General features: G+C 43.9%; 1 protein-coding gene across 1 annotated transcript; it reads left to right on the top strand.

Annotated features, from left to right (window-relative positions):
* The first annotated feature begins 994 nt into the window (after positions 1-994).
* Positions 995-23,766, top strand: Bnc1 (basonuclin 1). Its single transcript, XM_048368889.1, has 5 exons — positions 995-1,093; positions 12,797-12,896; positions 13,807-14,042; positions 15,903-17,764; positions 23,073-23,766. The coding sequence occupies exons 1-5, from the start codon at positions 995-997 to the stop codon at positions 23,764-23,766; spliced, it is 2,991 nt and encodes a 996-aa protein (XP_048224846.1).
* Positions 23,767-25,149: the final 1,383 nt, after the last annotated feature.

Here is a 25,149-nt window from a genome sequence, read left to right as displayed (position 1 = left end):
GGCATGAAGGAAAACAGCCCTGCTCCCCAAGTCCAAGCTGTGGAGAATCCTTTCCGGGAACTGAGAGGGAGGGTGGCGGGGGGGGGGGGGGTTCCACCAGCCTCAGGCTCTGTCTGGGATGCAGGGGCAGAAGGCAAGGCCCACCCGGCCTGGGCAGCTGCGGGCATCTCTGCCGCTCCCAGGGCTGAAGGAGCCTCTATCTCTGGGCCTCTAACACGGATCTCCCATACCCGTCCCCACCTGCTCCGAGGGGCCTGAGTTCCCTCCCGTGCTTTACTCTGCCGTCCAGTGAGGGACGCTGGTGACCTGCGTGGTCCCCGTCCACCCGGTGGGGGACGCGGGTTACCTGTGCGGGGGACTCTGACTACTGAGTTCTCAGTGTCCTCGCCTCGGGCGGCACCGTGAGGAGAGCTGAGCAGCGGACACGTCCAGACAAGCGCCGTCAAGCCCGGCGGGGGCGGCCGCTGTCTGAGGGCCGCTGACTGGGGCCCGGGGTAGCGCCGGGAGCCCGAGTAAGAGCAAAAGCACAGGCGACGTCGGCAGGCGCGTACCCCGCGTGTCTGCAGCTCGCGGATAGGGGCGGGGTGGAGGGGGTGAGGGGAAACTGGGCGGAGTCTGAGCGGTGGGGCGGGCACGGGAGATGGAGGCTGGGCCCGGCGGTGGGGTGGGGCGGGGCGGGGCCTGATTGAGGAGTGGGGGGGACGGGGGCGGGGCATGGAGCGGCGTGGCGTGGAGCTGAGGGGCGGGGCCTGGGGTGGGACGTAGCGGTGGTGGCCTGGTGTGGAGCTGAGGGGACGAGGCCTGACGGTGGGGGTGTGGCACTTAGGGGCGTGGCCTAGATGTGGGGGCGGGGCTGGTCCCGAGGCACAGGGATGGCCTGCAGGCGCGCGCGAAGCGCGGCGGGGGCGGGGCCAGGCGCGGCGGGGGCGGCGCGCGGAGGGCGGCACGCGGAGCCGCCCACTTCGCCGCGGCTGCCCCGACGGCCGGAGCGTGGATGCGGCGTCGCCCGCGGAGCCGGGGCGGACGCGGGGCGGCCCGGGCCGGGGAGACGCTCCGGGAGCCCAGGCGCTGCAGCGACCGCAGGATGGCGGAGGTGAGCCGGCGCGGAACGTGGGACCGCCAGGTCGCCTCTCGGGCCACCTGCGCGCGGGAACTCGGGGAACGAGGGCGGCGGCGAGGCCGCGCCGTCCCCGGACCTCCAGCCCAGCCGTCGCGCCCGACGTCCTCCGCGAGTCGCTCGGGCCTTTCCGCGAGGTTTCACCCCAGAGCTCATGGCTACTCCTCGAAGACGGCCGCGTCCCGCAGTGCTGCGCTTCTGGGGCCGCCGTGCTGCCCGTAAGGGGCGTCGCGGGGAACGGGGACCGAGCTGCGGTTGCCAGAGACACGCACTGGGCACGGGCATCTGGCAGGTCGTGCCGGACAGGGTGCGGGGCGGATAGAACACGGGGCCGGGGCGGCGGGACCGGAACAGACGGGATGCAGGACTGGCGGACGGGACGCGGAGCCGGGACACGGGGTCCGGGGCGAACAGGACGTAGGATTGGCAAGTGGGACACGGAGCCGGGGCGGCGGGACTAGGGCAGACCGGATTCGGGGACCAGGGCGGCTGGGACGCGGGAGCAGGGCAGCTCGGTGGCCCAGCCGGCGGGAGCGCCACGCGGGAACCGCTGGTGTCGGGAGCGCTCCGTCGGTTCCAAGTCTCTGTTTGGCACTGCGGGTCCCCGCTGTCCCAGGGCAGCCGGCCCGCGAAGCCCGGCTCGGCCGCACAAGTGAGGAGATCGCGGAGGAGACCCGAGGGGGACTGGCCCAGCTCGGAGCACGGTCTCTGCAAGCGCGCTGCGAACGCCGCTCTGACCTCGTGGATGCGGGGCGCGGGGGTACAGAGCGTCCCCAGCCCCCAGCTGTCGGAACGAGGGGCGGACGCGGGAGATCACGGGCCCCGGGGTCAGTGACGGCCCGGGTTTATGGCCGTGCTCATGCTCGCCGCAGACCTCTGGGGATGAGGGCATTTAACTCGGGCCAGACGCCTGGTGGCAGCCAGGCAGGCCCCTGCTGTTAACACTTAAGGGGCCCAAAAGAGGCCCCACTTGGTGTCCTGGGAATGCCTGCTAGGGGTGTGTGTGTGTGCGCGCGCGCGCTCGGGGCCACGGAACAGATGCAGCAACTACTTTTTAAATTAAAAATACTTTCTTCTCATCAGAGAGACACGATTTTGGCTTGATTCTATACGTGAATTGAAAAACGGCATTTGGTAGTTAGTGTCTGTCCTTCCTTCTTTCCTTCCTTCCTTACATCCCTCCTTCCCTCTTTCCCTCTTTCCCTCCTTCCCTCCCTCCCTTCCTCCCCTTCATCTCCTGTTCATTGTCTTAATGCGCTGTTAGATTTCATGGGATCTTTTTTGATTGTTTGTGGGCAAGTTTGTTTCTACGTTAAAACTTTTGCTTAGTGCCTTCTTGAAATTGTTCTTTACCAGGTTTATTGACATACATTATTAAAACTTCCTTAACATTATATATCAAAATGAAATTTTGTAAGTCATATCAAAGAAATGTTACAAATAGTCTTGGATTTGATTTTTGCTTTAAATGGCTACAAAATATAGTTGCCCCTCTTACTGTAAGTAATTTTGATAAATAACTTTATTCTTTTTGGCCAACTTTCAGTCTTTTATGCGTCATCATTTGATTTCTTGTCTAGTAAGTTTGCAAACTTTAATTTTGCCCAGAAACTAATACTGTTTCGATTCAACTATTGGTTGAACAGTTAAATGCTGAGAAGAGGCAGTGAAATCTCTACTTAGCATAAGCACTGCTCAGACTTTGGGAGCTCATAATTATGTTCAGACATCTGTGTAATTTATTTTGTAATATCTCTACCCATGCAGTACGTTCAGAGTACTAAGGGGTTTAACCCACGCTCCTTCATCAGAGAGAAAATGGTTATTAGAATGAAGTTGTATCTATCCAAATTTGAAACAGATCTGTTTGCTTTTGTTATATTTTGAACTTTAAAAAAATTAGCCAACATAAAGAAGTTACCTTAGAAACATAAGGTTTACAGAGTGGATGATTTTAATTTGTTTTGTGCTATCTCCCGCATGCAACAGTTAGGCCTGCATGTTGGTCTAGGCTCACCTTCTGTACCTCAGGATTCTCACCTGGGAAAGAGGATTTGACCCTATGGATAAGAGAAGCTATATAGATTTCACCACAGAGCAAACAGTTGTCTCTTAAGCACCCACATATCATTTACGAATGCCAAGTGACATAAATATAAATAAGGGAACGTTGTAAATGTTCAGTTTGTCAGAAATTAAACTGGTGAGAGAGGGAGCCGCAGAAGTGTCTCTGAGCTCTAGAAGTTAGTTTGACTGTGGCCATTAAAAGAAGTGCCCTGAAGGTTTCACAAGGTAAATTACTTGCAGGAGGAGTGTACTTCACCTCGGGGTGAATTTTCTCCTCTACAGATGTCATTTACAGTGAATTACTTCTGTCAAAAACAGGCTGTTTCAAACCAAACTAGAAATGTCCTAGCTAGGTAAAATCTTAGTACTGAGTCACCCATCTTTGTGGTATCTAACATCAATATTTAGGAAATCTGTACGTTTCTGTCATTATTCTGAATATTCTACAGCAAGTGTATGAATGTGTATGTATAGTTGATTACTTATCTGAGAGATTAAAGGTAACTGAGTCCTTCCCAGGAGCATATCAAAAGGGTTTTTTACACCTCCCCCCTTTGAAAATGATTTCCATGTAAAAGCCCTATTTTTGCTTATCTTACTATTCTTCATAGCCTTTTAGTCTTTCTTTCTTAATTCTTGAAAACCCAAGATTCCAAGGTGGGACCATTTCTCTCTGTGCATATTTAATCGGAAGAGGATGAGTATAAACAGAGCAGCTCTGTTTCTCTGGGATCCAGGGTGGATATTCTTAAACTTGTCATAGTTCCAGGCAGACAAGGTGTCACTGTTGTCCACACAACAGATCAGCCTCACAGATCACAGATTCCATCCTGAGGGGTAATCATTTCACTTGGCAAATACAAAGGAAGGGAGAGGTGGGGAAATTAAATATGGTGAGGGCTGCCTCCACACAGATCTGCATGAAGGGAAATGACTGCCTCCAGTAAGCTTTGGAGCCCGCTTCTTTTTCCCATCTAGTTACATTAGCTTGTTCCTCTCCAAGATTATTTTTGTGATCCTACCCTGTTTCCCTGACCTGAGAATTACTTTCCATCTTCATGCCAGCTTCCAGCTTTACCCTTCCTCCATCTCCCTCTGGTTGTTTCTTGAATTATTTGCTATGAATGTAACGGTTTTATACCAATTCTAACATTTTATTATACACCAGATGAATTTGAAGAGGAGGATCAGGATGCCATAATTAACTTGGAGCTTGTCTTTTTTAAAAAACAAAAACAAAAAACTTAGTTTTGAAAATCTAGTTCTCATTAAGTCCCTAAAAGAAACATTTGTTTACAGATTTTACTTAGAAAAGTTCCTACTTTCAGCCTCTTTTACATCAGCATCTACCACAAAATTGCATTGCCTGTGTACTAGGTCACTTTAAAGAGCCTCCTGACATAATAAGGGTCTTATTTTGCTTTTCTTCCTGCAGCGGACTGTACCTTCCAAAGTTCTCTTTACGTACACTTAATATCTTTCTGGCTTTTCTTACCAGATGTTCCTAAGGACTACCTCTGATGTCTCTCGAGTTTAGACTACGAAGGGGGAGCGGGAAGTCCATATTTCTTCATACTTTTGTATTTATATTCTTTATACTTTATATATTTATGCTTTCTAAAAAAGATTTAAAAAGAAAGGCTGGGTTCAATTTCTTAGGTAATATTGTGTGCTTGTTGCATTTTTTTTCCTTTGTGTGGTACTGAGGTTTGAATTCAGGGCTCCGTGCTTGCTGGGCAGGTGCTCTTATCACTTGAGCCACACCCCAGAGCATATTTTTATACTATTTTAAATTTTTTTTAGTTTTCAGAACCAATAATTTTCAGGGGAAAAAATAGCACAGATGTGCAATTGTTTTGGCATAGGATTTGTACTTTGATTTATAAACATCAAAAGAACAAGTCTTTTCCCCACCACTCTCTTTGAACTAAGCAACAACAGAACACTACAAGTATGTCACACACACTTTTGCTCGCAGGTAGACTCAACCCAACATCTGTCACCTGAAAAGGTTCTTGCCTCCTATCTCTGCCAGGTCTTTTTCCACACCCGCAGTTGACCTTGTCCTTTCCTTTCATCTCATACTTGACATCCAAATTCTGTCATATATCTTTTCCTGCCATTTTTATGCTGCAAATGCTGACTGCCTACTTTCTAATACCCACCAACACTTTCAATCATGACCAAGATAAACTGTGCCTTCCCATTCTGCAGAACCCTAATAGTTCCATAAACCCAGCAGAGAGGTTTCTGATTGCCCATCTGGCCAGCTCAACCTCTACCTAAGTTACCTTTCAAGACTAGCTCTCACTGTCCCTACCCTAAACCTCCTGATACCCACAAGCATGGTGAGTCTTTCTTTGTGCCGAGCCTGTGGTAAACCACCCCGCTCCTTGGGTAGGCCTCCTCTGGCCTCTGCACAGCACTGCTCTTTTCACATTTGCCATCTTATCTAAGCTAGAACATGGAGGAAATGGGAGTCTTGACTTAAATGACTATTTCACTTTTTATAGAAAAATTTCAAACAGCCAGAATTAAAATATTTCAATGAAGTTAGGTGATTTAGGTTTAGAACTTGAAAAGTAAACCATCTTTTGGCCAGTCTCACTTTATCTGTGTCTCTGTCTACCACCATTAGTGACACAATATTTAGTAGTACTTTGAAGCAGATCCTGGGTAACATGTCATTCCATTCACAAATACTTTAATATGTAGCTCTAAAATATAAAGGAACATTTCATTAATAAAAACAGTACACCATAGAATACCTTAAAAACAGCTCAGAGATATAGTTCAATGTGCCCTAGTTTCAATCTCCAGCAACAAAAAAAAAAAAAAATGCTGTTATCATTCCTAATGTCTTTACATTTCTAGTCAGTTTTCAACTTTCCTAGATTGTCTTATAAATTTCATATTACTGCCAGCTTGTTGAAATCAAGCCCCAAGTAAGGATCCATTGTTGTTTTTAATCTATGACTTTATAGATTTTCCTTGTGGTTTATCCATTGTATAGCATGTTCCTCCGTCTGGATTTTGATGATGGCTTCTCTGTGTTGTCATTTCAATATTCCTCTAGCCTCTGTATTTTCTTAAGTTGGGATTGATCACGAGGTTTGAGCTTTTTGGGCAAGAAATATCAGCTGTGTGGTGATATGGATTTTTCCATCTAAAGGTAATGGCCTGGTTGTGTTTTTTGCTTTAGGTGTTGTGGGATGGTAATTGACTAATTATTTTTTTAATTTACCTTCAGAGAATATATTTGTGTCTCATGAGTGATTGGTTATCCAGATACAAATTGCATAGAGAAAGAGGCTCATCTGGTTCTTTCCCTTTGTTTAACCCGTATTCATAGTAATATCTTATTTTCCTCTATTCGCTAAAGGTGGCTAATGAGTTTGTGTTGTTTTTTTAGTGCATTTTGAATTCTTATATTTTAACATGGTGAGTGACTGTACTTTTTGACAAATCGGATTCTCTGCTGTGCACTTCTTAACCAACCTCATTGCCTAACCTTTCTTCCCAGAGGCCATGTGATCCCCTAGTGCAGACACTGAAGGTTCCTCCTCTTTCTATCTGCACCAGACTCCCTATGATTCCCAATATATGGTAGGAGCTTTTAAAACAAACAAAACACTTTTCAAATAAATAGTTATCATTTTGTTAAACTATTAATGGAAGTGGTGGCATAGTATATTGATGAGATGAACATCTAGTCCATTGTATTTCTCCAGGTGGGCATCAGTCCAGTGCTGTCAGCCACAGATAAGCTTCCTCACAGAAAAGAACCTCACGAGTTCCCTTCTTATTTCTTCCCAGTTATCCTCCCTGCCCATCTGGAAAATGGTGATACTGTTTTCAGAATCCTAGTTGTACCTCTGTGGGTTTGCACATGGGAGAAAAACAGTGTAGAACTTAAAAAGTGAAGGAAGTTGGTGGGGGGGGGGGGAAGGTAGGAAGAAAAAAATCTGCTTCTAATAAGAGAAGTGAGAAGTATAGAATGTTTGTAAGAGATGGAGCAGATTCAAAGAGAGTTCCCACCTTTGAATGATTTTGTTTCCTGAACCACAAAGACTAGCTTCAGCCTCAGAGGGAATGACAGCTTCACTGCAGGTGAAGAGAATCTAAGCCTTCTGCCTACAGCTAAGGGTGGCTCAGTTGCTTCTAAAGATGTCTTGAATTATAGGTGCCGATTGGCAGAGTTTTTTTTAATAATGCACTGCAGTTTTCCAGGACTCAAACATACTAATAGCAATTGTCTATATGTTTAAAAATACAACTTAGAAAACCCTGAAAGCTTTCTGGTGACTTGTAGAAAGTGATTGTGGTTTGGCAGTCTACATCTTTTGATTTCAACTTGGGGACTTAGTGATTCTTACCAATGTGAATCTGGCAGAGCCTTCAAATTTTATAGTTAAGAGAGGAGATCTTCGTAATCTCTGCTAATGAGCCATTTTCCATCTGGTTTCTATGTGGTCAACAGTCAGTTGCATACACTAGGAACTGCATTTGGCTGCTAGTAAAAGTCTCCTAAATAATAGCAACTACTCTGCCTTCTCAGCCATCCATGGGGCAAGATGTCAGGGTTGCCAAGTGGTCACTAGACGGCCTCTGGACTCTTGTCATAATATTTTTGTTCCAAGAAGTAAGAAGGGGGTGAGGTGGAGAAAAACAAGAATTTCAGCTCAGTCAGCTCGCATTAGTGAGGAGAATTCTTTGGTGGTCCATGTGACAACCCATGCTGAATACCTCTGTCCAGTACTTACTCACCTAGCCAACAGTGGGAACTTGTAAATTAGGGCTATTTTACTCAAGTAGATTAGGAAAAACAATAGAAGGTGGCAGCCATGACCACTGAGCGGGGCATGGATGTCTAACTGACTTGTTTATTCTCTCAAGAAATACTGATGGAGGATGTGCCAAGTATGAAGACTAGAGCTCCTTGATAGGTGTTGATTTGGAGTATTATTTCATTGCCTTTTTCAAGAATGATTTTGTGTGGACCAACTTAAGGTCACAGGACTATCTTACATATATTTTTGTAGTTTGTCTAGATGCTGAGTCAAACCACCAGAGCCAAAGGACCTGAAAACCTACTGTGGGAAAGATGGCATAAGAGTCTGATTATGCTATATGCTTAATTTGATCTCCTCATCTTCTGTTTGTCCTCCTCAATATGGCTGACAGGCCTCTGAGATTGACAGGCTTGTATCCAGCCTCCCTCTTAGTCAGAGGTACCAAAAGCATGGAGCTGAAGGTCATATAGCTTGACCAACAGCAAGACACACAGGTTGAGGCCAATCCTGGCTTTTCCAACCCACCCCCCCAGAGGTTGGAGAGGAAGGGGCTCAGCCTTCCCAGCTTTGCAACCAAAGGTATCTTTGTTTGTAAGTATTTGTTTTATGCCTTTTTAAAAAAAAGGCTCATTGATAGAACAAATCCAGAATCCTTGGCCTGATGCTAGGTCCTATGCAGAGTGGTCTCTGTTGCTTCTGTGCCCCCTCATTTTCTGCCATTAACTCCACTAGCACTCCCTGAACACCTCAGAACCTTTGCAGTGAAATACATAAATAGTGTCTGAATGAAATTTCTTCACTATATGGAACATCCTTATCTGGAAGAGTGCACAATAATGCCTAGCTGGAGAAGTTGTAGAGATTAAAGGATACTTCACTTAACACTGAATAATGGTACTCCAGAACAAACACCCTGATTTGAGACTACCCTGATGGCCTTTGAATTCCTCAGCTTCCTTGTCAGTAAAACAGGAATGGCGATATCTATGTCCCTAGGTGATTGTGAGGAAGAAATAAAATAATACGTGTGCCCTGCTCCATGCAGTGCCTCACACTTTCTGAATGTGTGATGAGGCTCCTCAGCTGTGTGGCTTTGGGGAAGTTACAAGCCTTCCAGAAATTGAAATTACCTGCACATAGTGAGGTAGTGAGGATTCAATATAACCATCTATTAAACACAAGAGCCTTACCATCTCTAAGGACAGTATCTGGTCTCACCATTGAACTCAGCATCGTCCAGTATGACTTTCTTTGATGATAAAAATATTATTTATCTACACTGTCCCATTAGTAGCTACCGAGGGCTACTGAGCCCTCAAAATGTGGTCAGTGTGACCTGGGAACTGATGTTAAAATGTTTCTTTAATTAATACACATCTAGATAGCCATGTGTGACGAGAGTATTGTAGACCAAGGCAGAACTGAGAATCTTGAGTTTGAAAAGCTCCTTGGCTGGATGCAGCTCAACTTTGTCTGCCTTCAAAGGGTCAATACTATGAATCTGGAAGTTTCCCTCTTTCTCCTTCTAGCCTGTCCCCTAAGAATTTGTCCCTGAATCTACCATCTTTGGTGATAATGAAAATATCTGCACAAAACCACTTTGAAGCAAACCATTTTTATACTTGAGGTCATTAATTTAAACCCCATGAGAGGTCTTTATTGTCTAGAGATGAGTATTTCTTTATCTGCCTTATAGGGTGCCTGGGCCAGCCACTGTCAGGATTCAACCCAACTTCTCTGACAATGGCCTGCAAAAGTAGATCCCCTGAAAGTAGACCTGGGTGGTCTGGGAAGTGAAATGACCCCCTCCAAGCTGCTTAAAGAACAAGTCACAACTTTCCATATAGCAAATAACTGGATTAATCACACATTAGGTGTATCAGTAGCTTTGGGATGAATGAATGAGCAAATAACTGTTGAAAAAAAGCAAACCAGTTTGGAATGTTGATTTGTATCACATCAAACTGACTAATAACAATTCCAGAAGTAGTCTGATTAGGACGAATGCATAAAAAGCAATAATCACGTCTTGATGAGTTCAGAATGTTGTAAACATCTGCTTTATGTTTCTGAAGAATGGAACAATATTAAGATTCCAAAGGAAAGGATATAAATTTTAAGTTTTCCATTTTGATTTACATGAGTAGTTTTGTCCTGTAATTAGAATTTTAGTTTGATTTCATTTTAGAAGTTTTAATTTATCTTTAGGTAATTTATCTTCAGATAATTTTACAGCATCATGGAATTCTGAGAAAAAAATTCAAGGGTCTTAATATTGGAAGTTTCCTTAGACATTGTAATTAGGTTTTCAGCTCATAAATAATTCCTCTGAGATTTATTTCCATAGATGTTTAATGAGCTTTATTCAAGTGGGTTCACGTAGAATCAAATGAATGTTTCTTGCAAATCAGCATTCATACGTTGTAACTGGAGATAGAATTGCAAACAGTTTTGTCCCCAGACTAGGAGCTGCTGACACTGAATGAATGGTCAAGGCAGGTCATTCGTCTCTGATGGGGGTGTTTGGGCCCCAGGGGCATTTGGCAATATCTAGACACATTTTTAATTGTCACCCCCCACTTGGAGAGTGGGGTAGAATTGACATACAGTGGTGAGGGGGCATCTCCATTAGGGCATCCAGTCTAAGCTATCAGTAGTAACAAAGTAAATTTCAGTAAATTTGACTGTGAAGTGTGCTTGGAGTTGTTGCCTGTGTGGTTTTGCTTTTCTGAATCTGAGGCTGGGTCACACAGCAATTCCTGGAACTTGGTAAGACCCCCCCCCCCCCCCCCGCCAAACGTTTTTTGTGCTGGATATTGAATTTAGGGCCTCAAGCTTGATAAGTGTTCCACCACTTGATTCACACACACCCAGCCTTTTGCTCTTAGTTTTTCCAATTGACTAGCTTTATCCAGGCAAGCTTCAGGCACTGATCTTTTACTTCTACCTCCTGAGTAGTTGGGATTACAGGTGTGCATGACCCATACTCAGCTCCTTCAACCTTTTGAACAGAGTCTTTAGAGACTGAAGGAGGCATGTATTCAAGGACATCTCTTTGTCTGGTTAAGGTAGGTCTTATTTTTACAATTAATTAAATATGAATTTACCTGTGCAGTTTCAACTTCCTGTTTTTAATAGGTGAGTGGCATCTTGAGGGATATAGTCCAAAAGAACTTCTCTCCATTCAGAAAAATATTTCCTTTCAGATTGTCATGTAGGAGTGTGCAAGTGGGTTAGAGTGTGATAAACCCAACAATAAAATGAGGTGGACCAGCAGTTATGCTTGTAGGATTTTATCCAGAAGAAATGAAAACACATGTTCATTATAAACTTGGACATGATGAAAGTGTTTTAGAGTGTGATGATGGCTGTGTAACTATGAGTACACTTTAAAAAAAAGACTATTATGGTACACTTAAAATTGGTGAATTAATATGATGTGTGAAAAATATCTCAGTAAGTCTGGGAACTTTTCTAAAGAAAGACAAAACCCTGCTCTACTATCATGCATCTGCTCCTCCTCCCACTCCCCACTCTACTATTACCCATCTGCTCTCCCCCCAGTTGCTAATCTACTTCAGGTTTGCCTCCTCCTGCCACGCCACTCATGTAAATGCAATCAATCATAAAGATTGTAGCTTTTTGTACATGGCCTTTTTCATTTAGCATATTCTCCAGTTCATCCGTGTTGTAGTACATCTCAGTTTTTCATTCCTTTTTATTGGCAAATAGGATTCCCCTATATGAATAGTCCACATTTTTCTTGTTCATCATTTGATGGATATTAGGGTTGTTTCCACTTTGGGCTGTAGTAAATAATTCAGACATGATAAGCTTTTTGGATGGACATTGGCTGTCAATTCTCTGGGCTCTGTTAGTCACACAGTAACTCTCCATTTGATTTTGAGGAGCTGCCAGACTGTTCTTCAAACTGGCCACACTATAATATTACCAGAGCTTGTTTTCTAAGATTGGTTGTGTACTCTTTAGAATGGTCTTCCCAAATCCTTGGCTGGATTCTCCCTTCCCTGTCTTCCATGCAGTGCCTCACATTCCCAGAACTGGCAGGTGAACAGGACTGAGCCCGTAGGTGTAAGGCTTTTTCATCACTTCTCCAAACACACACATTCTCTCCAGTTTCTAGGCTCTTCTTGAATCACACGGATTTTACCCAGAGGCTCTTCCCAGGAATCTCACTGACAGAACTCCTCTGAGGCTTTTTCTCTTTAATAATAGATTATATTCTCCGGGCCTTTATCTTCTTTTGAGAAACTCATCTTTAAAGATATATCTGAAGCTTTTTTCCCCCCTAACATTAGAACTTCATTGGATACAAACATCTGTTTTCAGTTTCACCTATTGTGAATGTGTATCTGTTACTGGAGTTAGAACTCATACTTACTAGGCAGATGCTCTACCACATGAGCCACACCTCATCCATTTTTTGGCTTAGTTATTTTTTTGGATAAGATCTCATGTTTTTCCCAGGCTAGCCTAGACCTTGGTCCTTCTGTTTATGCCTCCCAAGCAAATTGGATGATATATGCACACAACCACAAGGCTAACCTGGGATACATAGCAAGACATTGTGTCAAGTGAAAAATAGAAGAACAAAAGGGATTGTTGATGTCTTTTGCCCATTCTCACATGCCAAATATCTATGTAAGATACAGGTACTGGACCAGCTACACCTTAGTCCTAGCACCAACTGGACATACATTGCTCAATCAATGAATGGAAGAATTTGTTTTGTTTCATAAATGCAATGCATGTTGCACACAGCACTTACACTGTTTGTACACATGTGTTTCTTTTGCAGACTATTGGCTGCACCCTGAACTGTACTTGCCAAAGCTTCAAACCTGGGAAAATAAACAACCGTCAGTGTGAACAGTGCAGACATGGATGGGTGGCTCATGGTAATGTCATTTTTCCTGTGCTCTTGGCCTGTAATGTTGAAGAAGCCAGCTAGCTAGTAAGTTTCTAGGATGTGCCAGGTAGCAGTCTAGTAGCATCAAATGTTTTCTAAATTTGAACTCTTAAGCAATAGCCTAACCCCATCCTAAAAATGTAGAAACTGGTACTTTGATGCTAAAAGGAAATCTATGCTAATAAGCAGTATTTAGGTTTTTTTAGCTTCAGTGTGCCCCAGTACATATTTCTATTATAACTATACCCTATTCCTTGTGAATTTGTGGTTTATAACTGGGTATCCTTCTTACTTATGTGCCAAATCTTATGACCTGACACTAGCCACTTGTAGCCTCCAACTACTTGAAATAAAGCTTGTGTCACTAGAGAGTGGGATTTATAGTTAAAATTAATTTGGTTTTAATTTAATCTAAATTTTAATAGCCATTTGTGGCTGGTAGCTATCATACTGAACAGCTTGGACTTATGGTGATTAATTGTCAAGCCCCACAGCTACAATGAAGTAGATTAGGGCTCAAACACAGCTTGCTTAGGTTCTTCACCTCCAGACCCCGCTTCCTAATTGTCCATGCTCTTGAATATGCATGAACATGAACTGCAGCTTTTGTTTCTCCCTTTTCCTGGTCCCCTCCCTATTTGTGATTCGGCTTCTTATAGCTGCACAAGAAAGAAAAGTCTTAAGCCAGTTTTATTTTAGAAGTTCCTGTGAATAACTTGAAGACCGAGAGCTGCCAGGGTTATTAGTCATTTATGTGCTTGTGTTTTCTTTTTCTTTTTTTTTATCTTTTTTCCTGTTGGAATAGATCAATGAGGATTTGTCCTAGCCTACTTTCTGTGCAGTATTTCTCCTAAAGTTAAAAACTTTTCAAACCAGTATTTCCTTAACTTGATTTTCAGCTCTAAGTAAGCTGAGGATTCCCCCCATGTATCCAACGAGCCAGGTGGAGATTGTCCAGTCCAATGTGGTGTTTGATATCAGCAGCCTCATGCTCTATGGGACCCAGGCCATCCCCATTCGCCTGAAGATCCTCCTGGACCGGCTCTTCAGTGTGTTGAAGCAAGATGAGGTTCTCCAGATCCTCCATGCCTTAGACTGGACCCTTCAGGATTATATTCGTGGATATGTGCTACAGGTATCACAACCATGGCCATTGTTTTCCTGGAGTCAGTGCCCATGGAAGATGTAACCCACTGTCCTACCAGAGATTGATCATCAGTGCCATCCTTCCCTTTCATATTTTTTCTCATAGCCTAAACCCCTACCTCATATTCTGGGAGGAGTTCCTTGCTTTTTCCAAGATCTCCGTAACACTTCAGGCTATAGGAGCAGGACATCTCTGAGTGGGTTTCATACCTAAGTTGCTGCTTCTACAGTAAGCCATTCACTCCAGGCTTGTGTGCTATCATCTGCCTATTCAGGAGACATAGATCTAGGAGATCATGATTCCAAACCAGCCTAGGCAAAAAGTTGATTAAACACCATCTCTGCTGATAAAAGTTGAACATGGTGTCACATGCTTGTCCTCCTAGCTATTGTTGGAAGCAAAAATAGGAACTTCATAGTCCAGGTTGGGCTGAGCATCATTTCAAAACATTTTTAAAAAATAACTATGGGCTGGGGATATGGCCTAGTGGCAAGAGAGCTTGCCTCGTATACATGAGGCCCTGGGTTCGATTCCCCAGCACCACATATACAGAAAACGGCCAGAAGTGGTGCTGTGGCTCAAGCGGCAGAGTGCTAGCCTTGAGCAAAAGGAAGCCAGGGACAGTGCTCAGGCCCTGAGTCCAAGCCCCAGGACTGGCCAAAAAAAAAATAACTAAAGCAAAAATAATTATGGGGACTGGGAGGTACCTCAGTGGCAAAGTCCTTGCCTTGCAAGTGCAACATCCTGGGTTTGATCTCCAGTACCAAAAAAAATAATAAAAATTATGGGTATGTCTATGGTAGAGTACCTACCTAGCAAGCATAAGGCCCTGAGTTCAAACCCAGCATGGCCAAAAAGAAAAAGAAAAAGGACCTTGCTGAATGTCATCTATCAGTATATGGTAGATACAGAATTTGACTCCACTTCTGCCTAACTCTAAAGCCCATAATCTTTCCCTGAAACATGTTTGCTCACTTCTAGCACAGGAACCCCAGCAGTCTAGAAACAGCTATTTATGTAGAGTAGCATTATGAACTTACATTATGACGTAGATCAATATTTAATGATCCTAATAATCTTGCTTTCTAGTGTTAGGATTAAAAATATGGAATCAATTACCTTGAACCTCTAATGCATGAAAAATTTATGATGTTACATTCCTCATCATCTTCAAAACTCTTACATGCGCTGTGAAAAATCTCAGTAGGCCATCAAATACATGTTCTATGATAAAATATTTATTGTAGTTTTGGGAAAAGTTAGGCTTTGCTAGAGTTTGAAAGATCTCCAACACTCCAATGTAATTACAGCTCTACTTTGTGAGCATGGGCAGTAGATCAATACAGGTTCATTTGTTTTCTGATGGCAGTTGCTTGGGAAGATGATTAAACTGGCAGCAAATGAATACTTGAGCTATATCTAGGCACGATTGCTTCATTTGTGCTGGTTAGATAAAGACGTTATTCTCGTTCAAATGATATATATTTTAATTTTAGTGGGGAAAATTACTATGCCTAATGCATGATAACAAATATTTTTAAATCAGGTGAAAAATAATCACCAAATTTCCCTGACTTAGACTTGAGTAATATAATCTTATTTCTCTCTTCTGGACCAATTGTAGGGCCCTTGCTTATATTTATGCAATTTAGGCTCTGCATAAAGTTTTTGGCCTAGAAGTGTGGGAGTGAGCATGAACTGAAGTATAAATCTCATGTTCACCCAGAGAAAACATCTTTTTGACGCATGCAAAAGTATTCAATGGTCTCATAGATGGCCTGATCCAGTGGCAACTTTCCTAGAGAAAGAAATAAAGAATAACAAATTGATCGTACAATTTGGGTTTAGGATGCATCCGGGAAGGTGCTGGATCATTGGAGCATCATGACCAGTGAGGAAGAAGTGGCCACCCTGCAGCAGTTCCTTCGTTTTGGTGAGACCAAGTCCATAGTGGAGCTCATGGCAATCCAAGAGAAAGAAGAGCAGTCTGTCATTGCACCACCTTCCACAGCAAATGTTGACATCAGGGCTTTCATTGAGAGCTATAGCCACAGAGGTTCAAGCCTCCCTACTCCTGTGGACAAAGGGAACCCCAGCAGTCTACATCCTTTTGAGAACCTCATAAACAATGTGACTTTCATGCTGCCTTTCCAGTTATTCAACCCTCTGCCTCCTGCCCTCATAAGCTCATTGCCTGAGCAGTACATGTTGGAGCAGAGTCAGGACCAAAGCCAGGACCCCAAACAGGGAATCCATGGGCCTGGGCCCTTCTCTGATAGTAGCTTCTTAACTTCCACACCATTTCAAGTTGAAAAAGAACAGTGTTTAAACTGTCCAGATACCATTACTCAAAAAGAAGACAACGCCCATTTAAGTGACTCCAGCTCATACAGCATTGCCACTAAGCTTGAAAGGACACAGTTATCCCCTGAGGCCACTGTGAAGGCAGAGAGGAGCAGCCTGAGCACAAAGAAAGGCCGGGTGTTCTGCACTGCATGCGAGAAGACTTTCTATGACAAAGGCACCCTCAAAATCCACTACAATGCTGTCCATCTGAAGATCAAACATAAGTGTACCATTGAAGGGTGTAATATGGTTTTCAGCTCCCTGAGGAGCCGTAATCGCCACAGTGCCAACCCCAATCCTAGGCTGCACATGCCAATGAACAGAAATAATCGGGACAAGGATCTCAGGAACAGCCTAAACCTGGCAGGCTCTGAGAACTACAAACACCCAGGTTTCCCAGGGATTTCTCCCGACTGCGGACCACTCCCCAGCTACCCTGGTTCTGGGGAGGATTCTAAAGGCCAACTGGCCTTCCCAAGCATTGGGCAAAATGGAGTGCTTTTTCCTAACCTAAAAACAGTCCAGCCTGTCCTTCCTTTCTACCGCAGCCCAGCCACTCCTGCAGAGCTGGCAAATACCCCTGGGATGCTGCCTTCTCTCCCTCTATTATCTTCTTCAATCCCAGAACAGCTGGTTTCCAATGAGATGCCACTGGATATGCTTCCCAAGAAGAAATCCCGAAAGTCCAGTATGCCAATCAAAATAGAGAAGGAAGTAGTGGAAGTAGATCAGGAAAAGAAACCCCTGAGCTCTGATGAAGACACGCCCCTGCAGGTGGTCAGTGAAGATGAGCTGGAGGCCTTCAGTCCTCGGTCAGACAGAGCACCTGAGGAGCAGCACACACTGTCAGGAGGCTTAGGGAAGTCTCTCCCTCCAGGGGAGAGGCCCAGCAGTCTTGAATCAGTGACTGAGGCCCATGGAACCATCAGCCAAATTGTTGAACAGGCCACACACAACTCAGAGAGGGAATCTGAACAGAAGCTAATGTTGACCATGGTGCCAAGGGAGGAAGAGGATGGCAGCCAAGAATACCACTTCACTCCTGGAGTGGAAGCCCATGTTCCTTTTCCTGACTACATGGAGCTTCAGCAACACCTGCTGACTGGGGGACTTCTCACTGCCTTGTCCAACAGGGCCATGGCTTTTCCTTGCCTCGAAAATTCCAAAGAACTGGAGCACCTGAGTCAGCATGCACTAGCAAGGCAAAAGGAAGAGCATCACATTCAGTGTGATATCTGCAAGAAAACCTTTAAGAACACTTGCAGTTTGAAAATGCACCTCAAGAACATGCATCCTAAAGACACGCACATGTGCACGGTGGAGGGCTGTTGTGCCACTTTCCCGTCCCGCAGGAGCAGAGACAGGTAAGCACCACTGGAAATCATTCTTGTAAAGATAAAGGTTCTTGCAGGGCACCGGTAGCTCACACTTGTAATCCTAGCTACTCAGGAGGCTGAGATCTGAGGATTGCGGTTCTAAGACAGCCCTGGCAGAAAAAGTCAGTAAGACTCTTATCTCCAACTAACCACCAGAAAACCAGAAGTGGCTCTGTGACTCAAAGTGGTAGACTGCTAGCCTTGAGCTGAAGAGCTCAGGAACAGCACCCAGGCTCAAAATTAAAGCCCCATGACCCACAAAATTAGAAAAAATATAAAGGTTCTTAAACTGTAACATGCATCAGAGTCACCTAGAAGATTGTAAAAACACAGACTTCTGGGCCCTCATCCTGGACTTCTGTTCCAGTAGATCACTGGGCAGGTGGAGAGAAAATTTTGCATTTCTATCAAATTCCCAAGTGTTGACATTGTTCTGGAGAAATTTTCAATGTCAGGTGACAGTGGTTCAGATCTGTAATCCTAGCTACCCATAAAGCTGAGATCTGAGGATCGTAGTTCAAAGCCAACCCAGTCAGGGAAGTCTGTGAGACTCTCATCTCCATTTAACCACCAAATAGCCAGAAAGTGGAGCTGCGGCTCAAATGGTAGAACACCAGCCTAGAACAAAAAAGGTAAGGGAACATGCCCAGGCCCTGAGTTCAAGCCCCAGTACTGGCACGAAAAGAAAAATAAAATAACAATAAAAACCCATTTCGCCGCAGAACCTTCCCTCAAATGGTGTGAAGATACTTGAAATTTTCCCAGTCTACCTTTGTGTTGGTTTTATGTATATTTCGTACAGAAATATTAATGACATTTCCATAGATGCATTATTCTGCCATTCTGAAGTCTGAGAAATGCCAAATTCAGAAATACCTCTGGCTCCCAGGCTGTGGTTAAAGAATTATGATTGAGTTCCCTCTTTAGCAACTTGGGTAAAAGAGCTCTGTTAAGATGGGGGGTTTGGGGATTTTAAATTGTCACTGTGGTTTCCCCAAACCTTTTCTCTGATTTCTAGTCAACCAACTACATTTTCAAAGAAGAGTAACAATTAAGATTTTCTTAAATATTAAGGTATCAGAGGATAGAGACGATTGTCAAGTTGTTTGAGGAGTTGTAATGTGTGGCTGTAAGTTGCTGGATTTTCATGACACACAGACTGTTTACAGAGCACACACTTGTGGAACACACCAAGCACTTGCAGACTGTTTACAGAGCACATACTTGTGGAACACACCAAGCACATGCAAACTGTTTCAGAGCACACTTGTGGAACACACCTCATTCCTCAGGGGCACAACAGTGGTGTTAGTATCTTGCTTGTGCTTTTCTTCACACACTTGGAGCACTAACCACTGTTTAGGTCACCCTTCTCCCAGCCAGAATAAGCAACCAAAAGATGACCCAGGAGGCCTAAGGCAAAGATCAGATACCTGATTAAATACAATATGATAAATGCTAAATGGCTCACAGAGTGTTCAAATGCTACATTTGCTCAGACAAGTTTGACTTGAAGCAATTCTATACCACCACTAGCTTAGTCCAAATTGCACTACCTAATTTGTTAAGAGGGTGAAAATGTACAGACTCCCACACACATTCCTGGATAAGAACACACTCATTGTCTTTAGTACAGGGGGTAGAACACAGGAGATATTACTTAAAATTCCTGTTTCTGTTGCTGAGATGTTAACGCAAACCACTAGTGTGCCTTAATTAGCAAGCCAGGAGTGTTTGCCCATGAGTAAGCTGTAGTTGTGAACAGGTGGCCAGATCATGTAGATTATCCTTCTTGTTTATAAGCCTGTTCTAAATTATATCACATACTGGATTGAAAATAATTTTTCATTTGATAGTTATTTTTCCATATATTCAATGCTTTCTCCTGTTCTCACGCATTGGAAATACGATCCTTCTACTGTAACAGGAAGCTATCTTGTATTACAAATTTAGAACTATGAGTTGTAGCAGTCTAAAACTTGGAGTGCATTTTACCTAGACTCTCTGATTAAAGAGACATCATTTTAAGCAAGGGACATCATCATGGAAAACTTTGTGGACAAGCCTAGATCACTGCCACGCCACTCTTCTGAGATACACAACTCCCATTGCTCCAAGACTGTATGGCTCTTAGGACATCTGTCAGCTCCTTGCCACCATTACTGCCAACAGCAGTTCCTAGGACCTGTCAGGAAAGATTGAGACAGCACCTTGAGTGCTTATTTAGCCAACAAATATGTATTAAGGATCTTTTCTGTTAGTTGCTGGGCTACAATTTCTGCCCACAGAAGTCTTTGGTGTATAGCAGAGAAGGCAGATGAGTTAAATTATAGATGAATATGGCTGCAACAGTAGAAGTTACTGTATAGGTTGCTATGGGCACATGGAATGGCATTAACCAGACCAACCCCTTGAGAGGATAAAGAAGGCTTCCTGGAAGAAGGGTATCTCTAAACCAGCAATGTTCAGGTGTCTGGGTCTCACAAACCCTTTTAACCAACACTTAACTAAGGACCCTTTCCTGGCCAGTGTGTGGCACAATCCTGTAATCCTAGCTACTTGGGAGGTAGAGATGAGAGTTGCAATTCTGTGTCAGCCCAGGCAAAAATGTTCATGAAACTCCACCTAAATGAATGCAGGAGATGGTGGTGTATGCCAGTCATCCCAACTACTGGAGAGACACAATGGGCATGGTAGAGCATGCCAATCCCAGCTATCTGGAAAACACAAATAGGAGGATTGCAGTCCAGACCAGCTAGGGCATAAAATGAGACTCTCATGTAAAAAGGGCTGGGGCCATACCTCAAGTGTAGAGCATCTGCCTAACAAGCCTGAAAACCTGAGCTCAACCCCAGTACTGCCAAAGAAAAAACAACAAAACAAACAGAACTTGAAGTATTTGAGCAGTGGTTATCAACATTCACCATACTAGAAACTGAAAGTTATCGTAATCACTACATGGCTTTGTTTTATTTTTTTTGTCAGTCATGGGGCTTGAATTATGGGCCTGGGTGCTGTCCCTGAGTTCTCTAGCTCATTGCTAGTGATCTACCACTTGAGCCACAGCACCACTTCCAGTTTTCTGGTAGTTAATTGGAAATAAGAGTCTCAAGGCCTTTCCTGCCTGGGCTGGCTTTGAACTGTGATCCTCAGATCTCAGGCTCCTGAGTAACTAGAATTACAGGCATGAGTCACCAGTGCCTGCCTTTGTTTATTATTTTTATGTATCTCTTTAATATATGATTTTATTAGAAAGTTGAATTCTCTGTTTCTTCGTCCAGCCTGTTAAAATACTACAGGTCTGTAACACCTAGAAAAGTCCATTGTACACTCATGAGAGGATGAGAATGAAAAGGCAAATAATGTGTTAATATTATGGACTCCTGAGTTCCAGAACCTCAAGGACCACTGGGCTTGCACAGACCACATTTTGAGAATGAATGGTCTCCACTAGAAGAGTGGGAAGGGACATTAGATGTTGAAGTGAGATTTGCAGTTCTGGAAGCAGAAGATCTAGTGCATGGTTTCTGAAGGTGTTGCAGTTACTGGACCTAGGGACAAAGCACGTCAGAAATGCATCTGTCTTTCTGAGGTGTTGGAAGTAGGAGAGGAACACACAAGTTAGCTCTTGGCATTGTGGGATATTCAGGAGCTGGGCATGAGGCCCAGAGATTTGCTTTGTTACAGCAGGGATCTTTCTGTTCCTGGTTCCAGTAAATGCCTGACTTCTTTAGACATTTGTGTGTATTAGAACCAATATGTCATTCTAATGTCTGGTTTTCTGCCCACACATACCAGCTCCCCAACCCAGAGTACTGACCTAATCACAGGGCAGAGCTGCAGTTAGAAGAACTGTTTGCAAAGTGGGTGATTTAGAAGAATAATTCTGATTATGTCAGAGAAGTAGACATAGTATATTTTATATTTTTTATAAAATATGATAGAGCCTCCCACATACATGTCTTGTAAAATTTGGAAGAGAAAATTGAAATATTAATTTTGGTGAGGGTATTTTTCCCAACTTGACCTTAGTGTACAATTCTGATCTGTATTCACGTGGGTGGGGGGGGCATTTTCCCCATTTAGGGTCATTCTCTTGTCCTCTTTAAGAGTCTACCCTTTGGCCAGGCATGGTGGTATCCACTTGTAATCCCAGCTGTGTGGGAGGCATAGGTAAGAGTACATGATCCTAGGCCAGGCCAAGCAAAACAGCACAGGACCTTATCTGAAAAATAACTAATAGCAAAGAGTTGGGAGCAGCTCAGGTAATAGAGCATCATCTGCCTACCACACACGAGGTCCTGAGTTCAAACCTGAGTACTGCCAAAGAAACTTACACCCTTTGATTAGGGCTGGGTTGTCTCATCAGAAGTTAGAAAGGGATCCCTGAGTGAGAACAGAACTGATTTACAAGTTATGTCCAAATGATAACATACGACTAAAAGATGTGTCATAATAGATGTTCATTATCTGCCCCATGAGAGTAATCACTGGGTACAAGATGGGTGGTGTGCTCACACTGCTGCATTTGCAAAACTTCTGTCTGGTGTATAGGGAGGTACACACACAGCACATAGACACACAAATATCACACCACACAAATAAATGCACATATACACATGCATTCACACACATGTATGCACATATATGTACATATACATACCCAAATACACATATACACACTCACTTCAACCTGTAGAACTTGTGGGATGTAGAGTGTACAAAGGCTCCAGACCAGCACCATGTGCTAGAAAGATGTGACCAATGTAGAAAATGTTTAACATTTTAGTAGACACATTGAAAAGGTTTAAGAGAAGCAAAATAAGTTTTAATAACATGTAATTCAACATTGTCATGTGGTGTATGACATTAGCCATTCTTCAGGCGCTCAGTAACCATATTAGGCCCTGCAAGTGAGAAGGCAGTTTTTTTCATTGAAATTAAGACCTCTGCTTAGTTTCTAATAGTTTGTGACTAAGACCTGCTAGGATTGCATGGTTCCAGTTAAACTGGCCTAAGTGAAATAGTCTAGCTTTCCTCTTATAGAAAAGTTCCTGGAAGTAAGCATGTCAATCAGATGATGAAAATGGAAGCCTCCAGGCTGTTGGCTTTCCCAGTGAGATCTGACTTCCAACAAGCTATGAACAGCCAGAAGTCAGTGTCTACTACCATATAGTACACCCTGAAGGGGCTGAACCCTTTGTCACTCCCACACCATGCTTTACCTCCTCTACTCAGAATGATGACTCTGAAACTGCAGTCCAACTCATTGCTAACCATCTTCTCACTCTTGTAGACACAGTTCAAACCTAAACCTCCACCAAAAAGTGTTGAACCCAGAGGCATTGGAGAGTAGTGAAGACCGCTTCCGTGCTGCCTATCTTCTGAAAGACGTGGCCAAGGAGGCCTACCAGGACACAGCTTTCACACAGCAGGCCTCCCAGACATCTGTCATCTTCAAGGGGTCAAGTCGAATAGACAGTCTGGTTTACCCAGTAAGCCAGGTGCACAGTGCCAGCCTGGAGAGCTACCCCTCTGGCCACCCTAGTGAGGGCACCATCCTGGATTTGAGCACTACCTCCAGCACAAAATCAGAGAGCAGCAGTCCCTCCTCCTGGGATTCCGATGGGATGAGTGGCATGAGCGAGGAAGGCCCTGTGCTTACAGAGGACAGTGAAGGGAACTGTGAAGGTCCCAGCCTCGTCCCCGGGGCTGACGAATACCCACTCTGTGTCCTGATGGAGAAAGCTGACCAGAGCCTTGGCAACCTGCCCTCTGGGTTGTCCATAACCTGTCACCTCTGTCAAAAGACCTATAGTAACAAAGGGACCTTCAGGGCCCACTACAAAACTGTGCACCTCCGCCAGCTCCATAAGTGCAAAGTGCCAGGCTGCAACACCATGTTTTCTTCTGTTCGCAGTCGAAACAGACACAGCCAGAACCCCAACCTTCATAAGAGCCTGGCCTCATCTCCAAGTCACCTCCAGTAGCAAAATGCAGATCAAAAGCTTTGATGTGCTTGCCATCATGCAGGCATAAAATAGTCCAAAGAGTCTTGAACCATTTCAAGTTAAGCCCAGCATAAAGATCTGATCTAACTGTATAGTTTCCTACAGCAGGATGAATGGAAGACAAACCTTGTGGGAAAGTGACCTTGGAGGTAGTCCTTCTATTATTTTTCTTAGCCCAAGAGTGTTTTCACTGACATATGGAAAACATGGAAATGCCATATTTCCCAGATTTGTTTACATATTTCCTGAGAATACTCCAGGTCTATAGATTGACTGTGGGAGTGGTGGGCCCAGGACTTGGGGGGCCTTTTAAGAAAGGCCTTCAATATTGAGAGTCCTTGTTGAAGAAGTGTCCTGGGAAAGATTGTCACCATGGATAAAACACAACAATCCCTTGTTTAATGACCTAAAATACAGGCATTTGGAATGGAAGATTGCTCCCTCCCTTTCCATAAAGGTCTCATCAGTTACTCCAGAGAGTTCTCCCAGGAAGCAGGCTGGCCTCTGATAACATTCCTTAATTCTTGATCTGTAACAAGCATTTCAGTAGGGGAAAGTCATTCATGCACTTCAAAGTAGTGGTCATCCATTTAATTTAAAATGATTTTGATCGTACTTAGCTTGTGTTTGTTATGGAAGTAATGGTGAGGCTGTGGATGTGTTGTGTGTCACCTCTGGATTTCTGCTGAAAAGCAGAACAAGTGACAACTTTTACTTCAGAGCCACTGTCCACTGTCACTTGGCAAGCTTTTGAGTCTGTCCATCTGGAGACCCTGTGGAGTGAATGCAAGCATGATTCTGGCAGGACCAGTGCACGTTTTCCACCAAAGTATTTAGAGAATGTGCTTCTGGCGGAGGTTGTATGTCTTCGGTATCACTGGATCCCTGTCTTCATCCTTTTATAAATGAATATGGTTAGGAGGAGTTTGAAATTTATTTAGTAGAAAGAAAAGTCAGACATTACTGTCATACTATATGTCTTAATACTTAACTTATTCTGAAATGTATTCCACTCTGTTATACATATCTGCCTGTGGAGTGGGACCATCTCCTGGATTTCAGCATTCACATTATTCTAGGAACCTGTGTAGGCTTTGTTTTCAGAATTCAAGTTAAATTGTCTTTTAAATTCTTGTTGACTTAATTTAAAAAAAAAACCTTAAAGACAAAGGCTAGAGATACTACTCCTCTGGACTAAAAGTGGAAAAGGCTAACCAACAACTCTTACCAATTATTTCCGTTGTTTTTTGTTTTTTTCATAAATGTGACCACTTAAAATGTTATCTCTGCTAAAAGCGAGATATATCTTTCAACTGTTTTGTTATCCAGATGTTTAATATTCAAGTTCTCCTCAAATGGAAA

The sequence above is a fragment of the Perognathus longimembris genome, chromosome 20, assembly GCF_023159225.1.
Source record: "Perognathus longimembris pacificus isolate PPM17 chromosome 20, ASM2315922v1, whole genome shotgun sequence".
Classification (NCBI taxonomy): domain Eukaryota; kingdom Metazoa; phylum Chordata; class Mammalia; order Rodentia; family Heteromyidae; genus Perognathus; species Perognathus longimembris.
This window is presented reverse-complemented; position numbering and strand designations above follow the sequence as displayed.

Coding starts and splice junctions, on each gene's coding strand:
- Bnc1 (XM_048368889.1), top strand. CDS start 995: ATGCGGCGTCGCCCGCGGAGCCGGGGCGGACGCGGGGCGGCCCGGGCC. Junction 12,897..13,806: donor ACATGGATGGGTGGCTCATG/GTAATGTCATTT, acceptor CTTGATTTTCAG/CTCTAAGTAAGCTGAGGATT. Junction 14,043..15,902: donor TTCGTGGATATGTGCTACAG/GTATCACAACCA, acceptor ATTTGGGTTTAG/GATGCATCCGGGAAGGTGCT.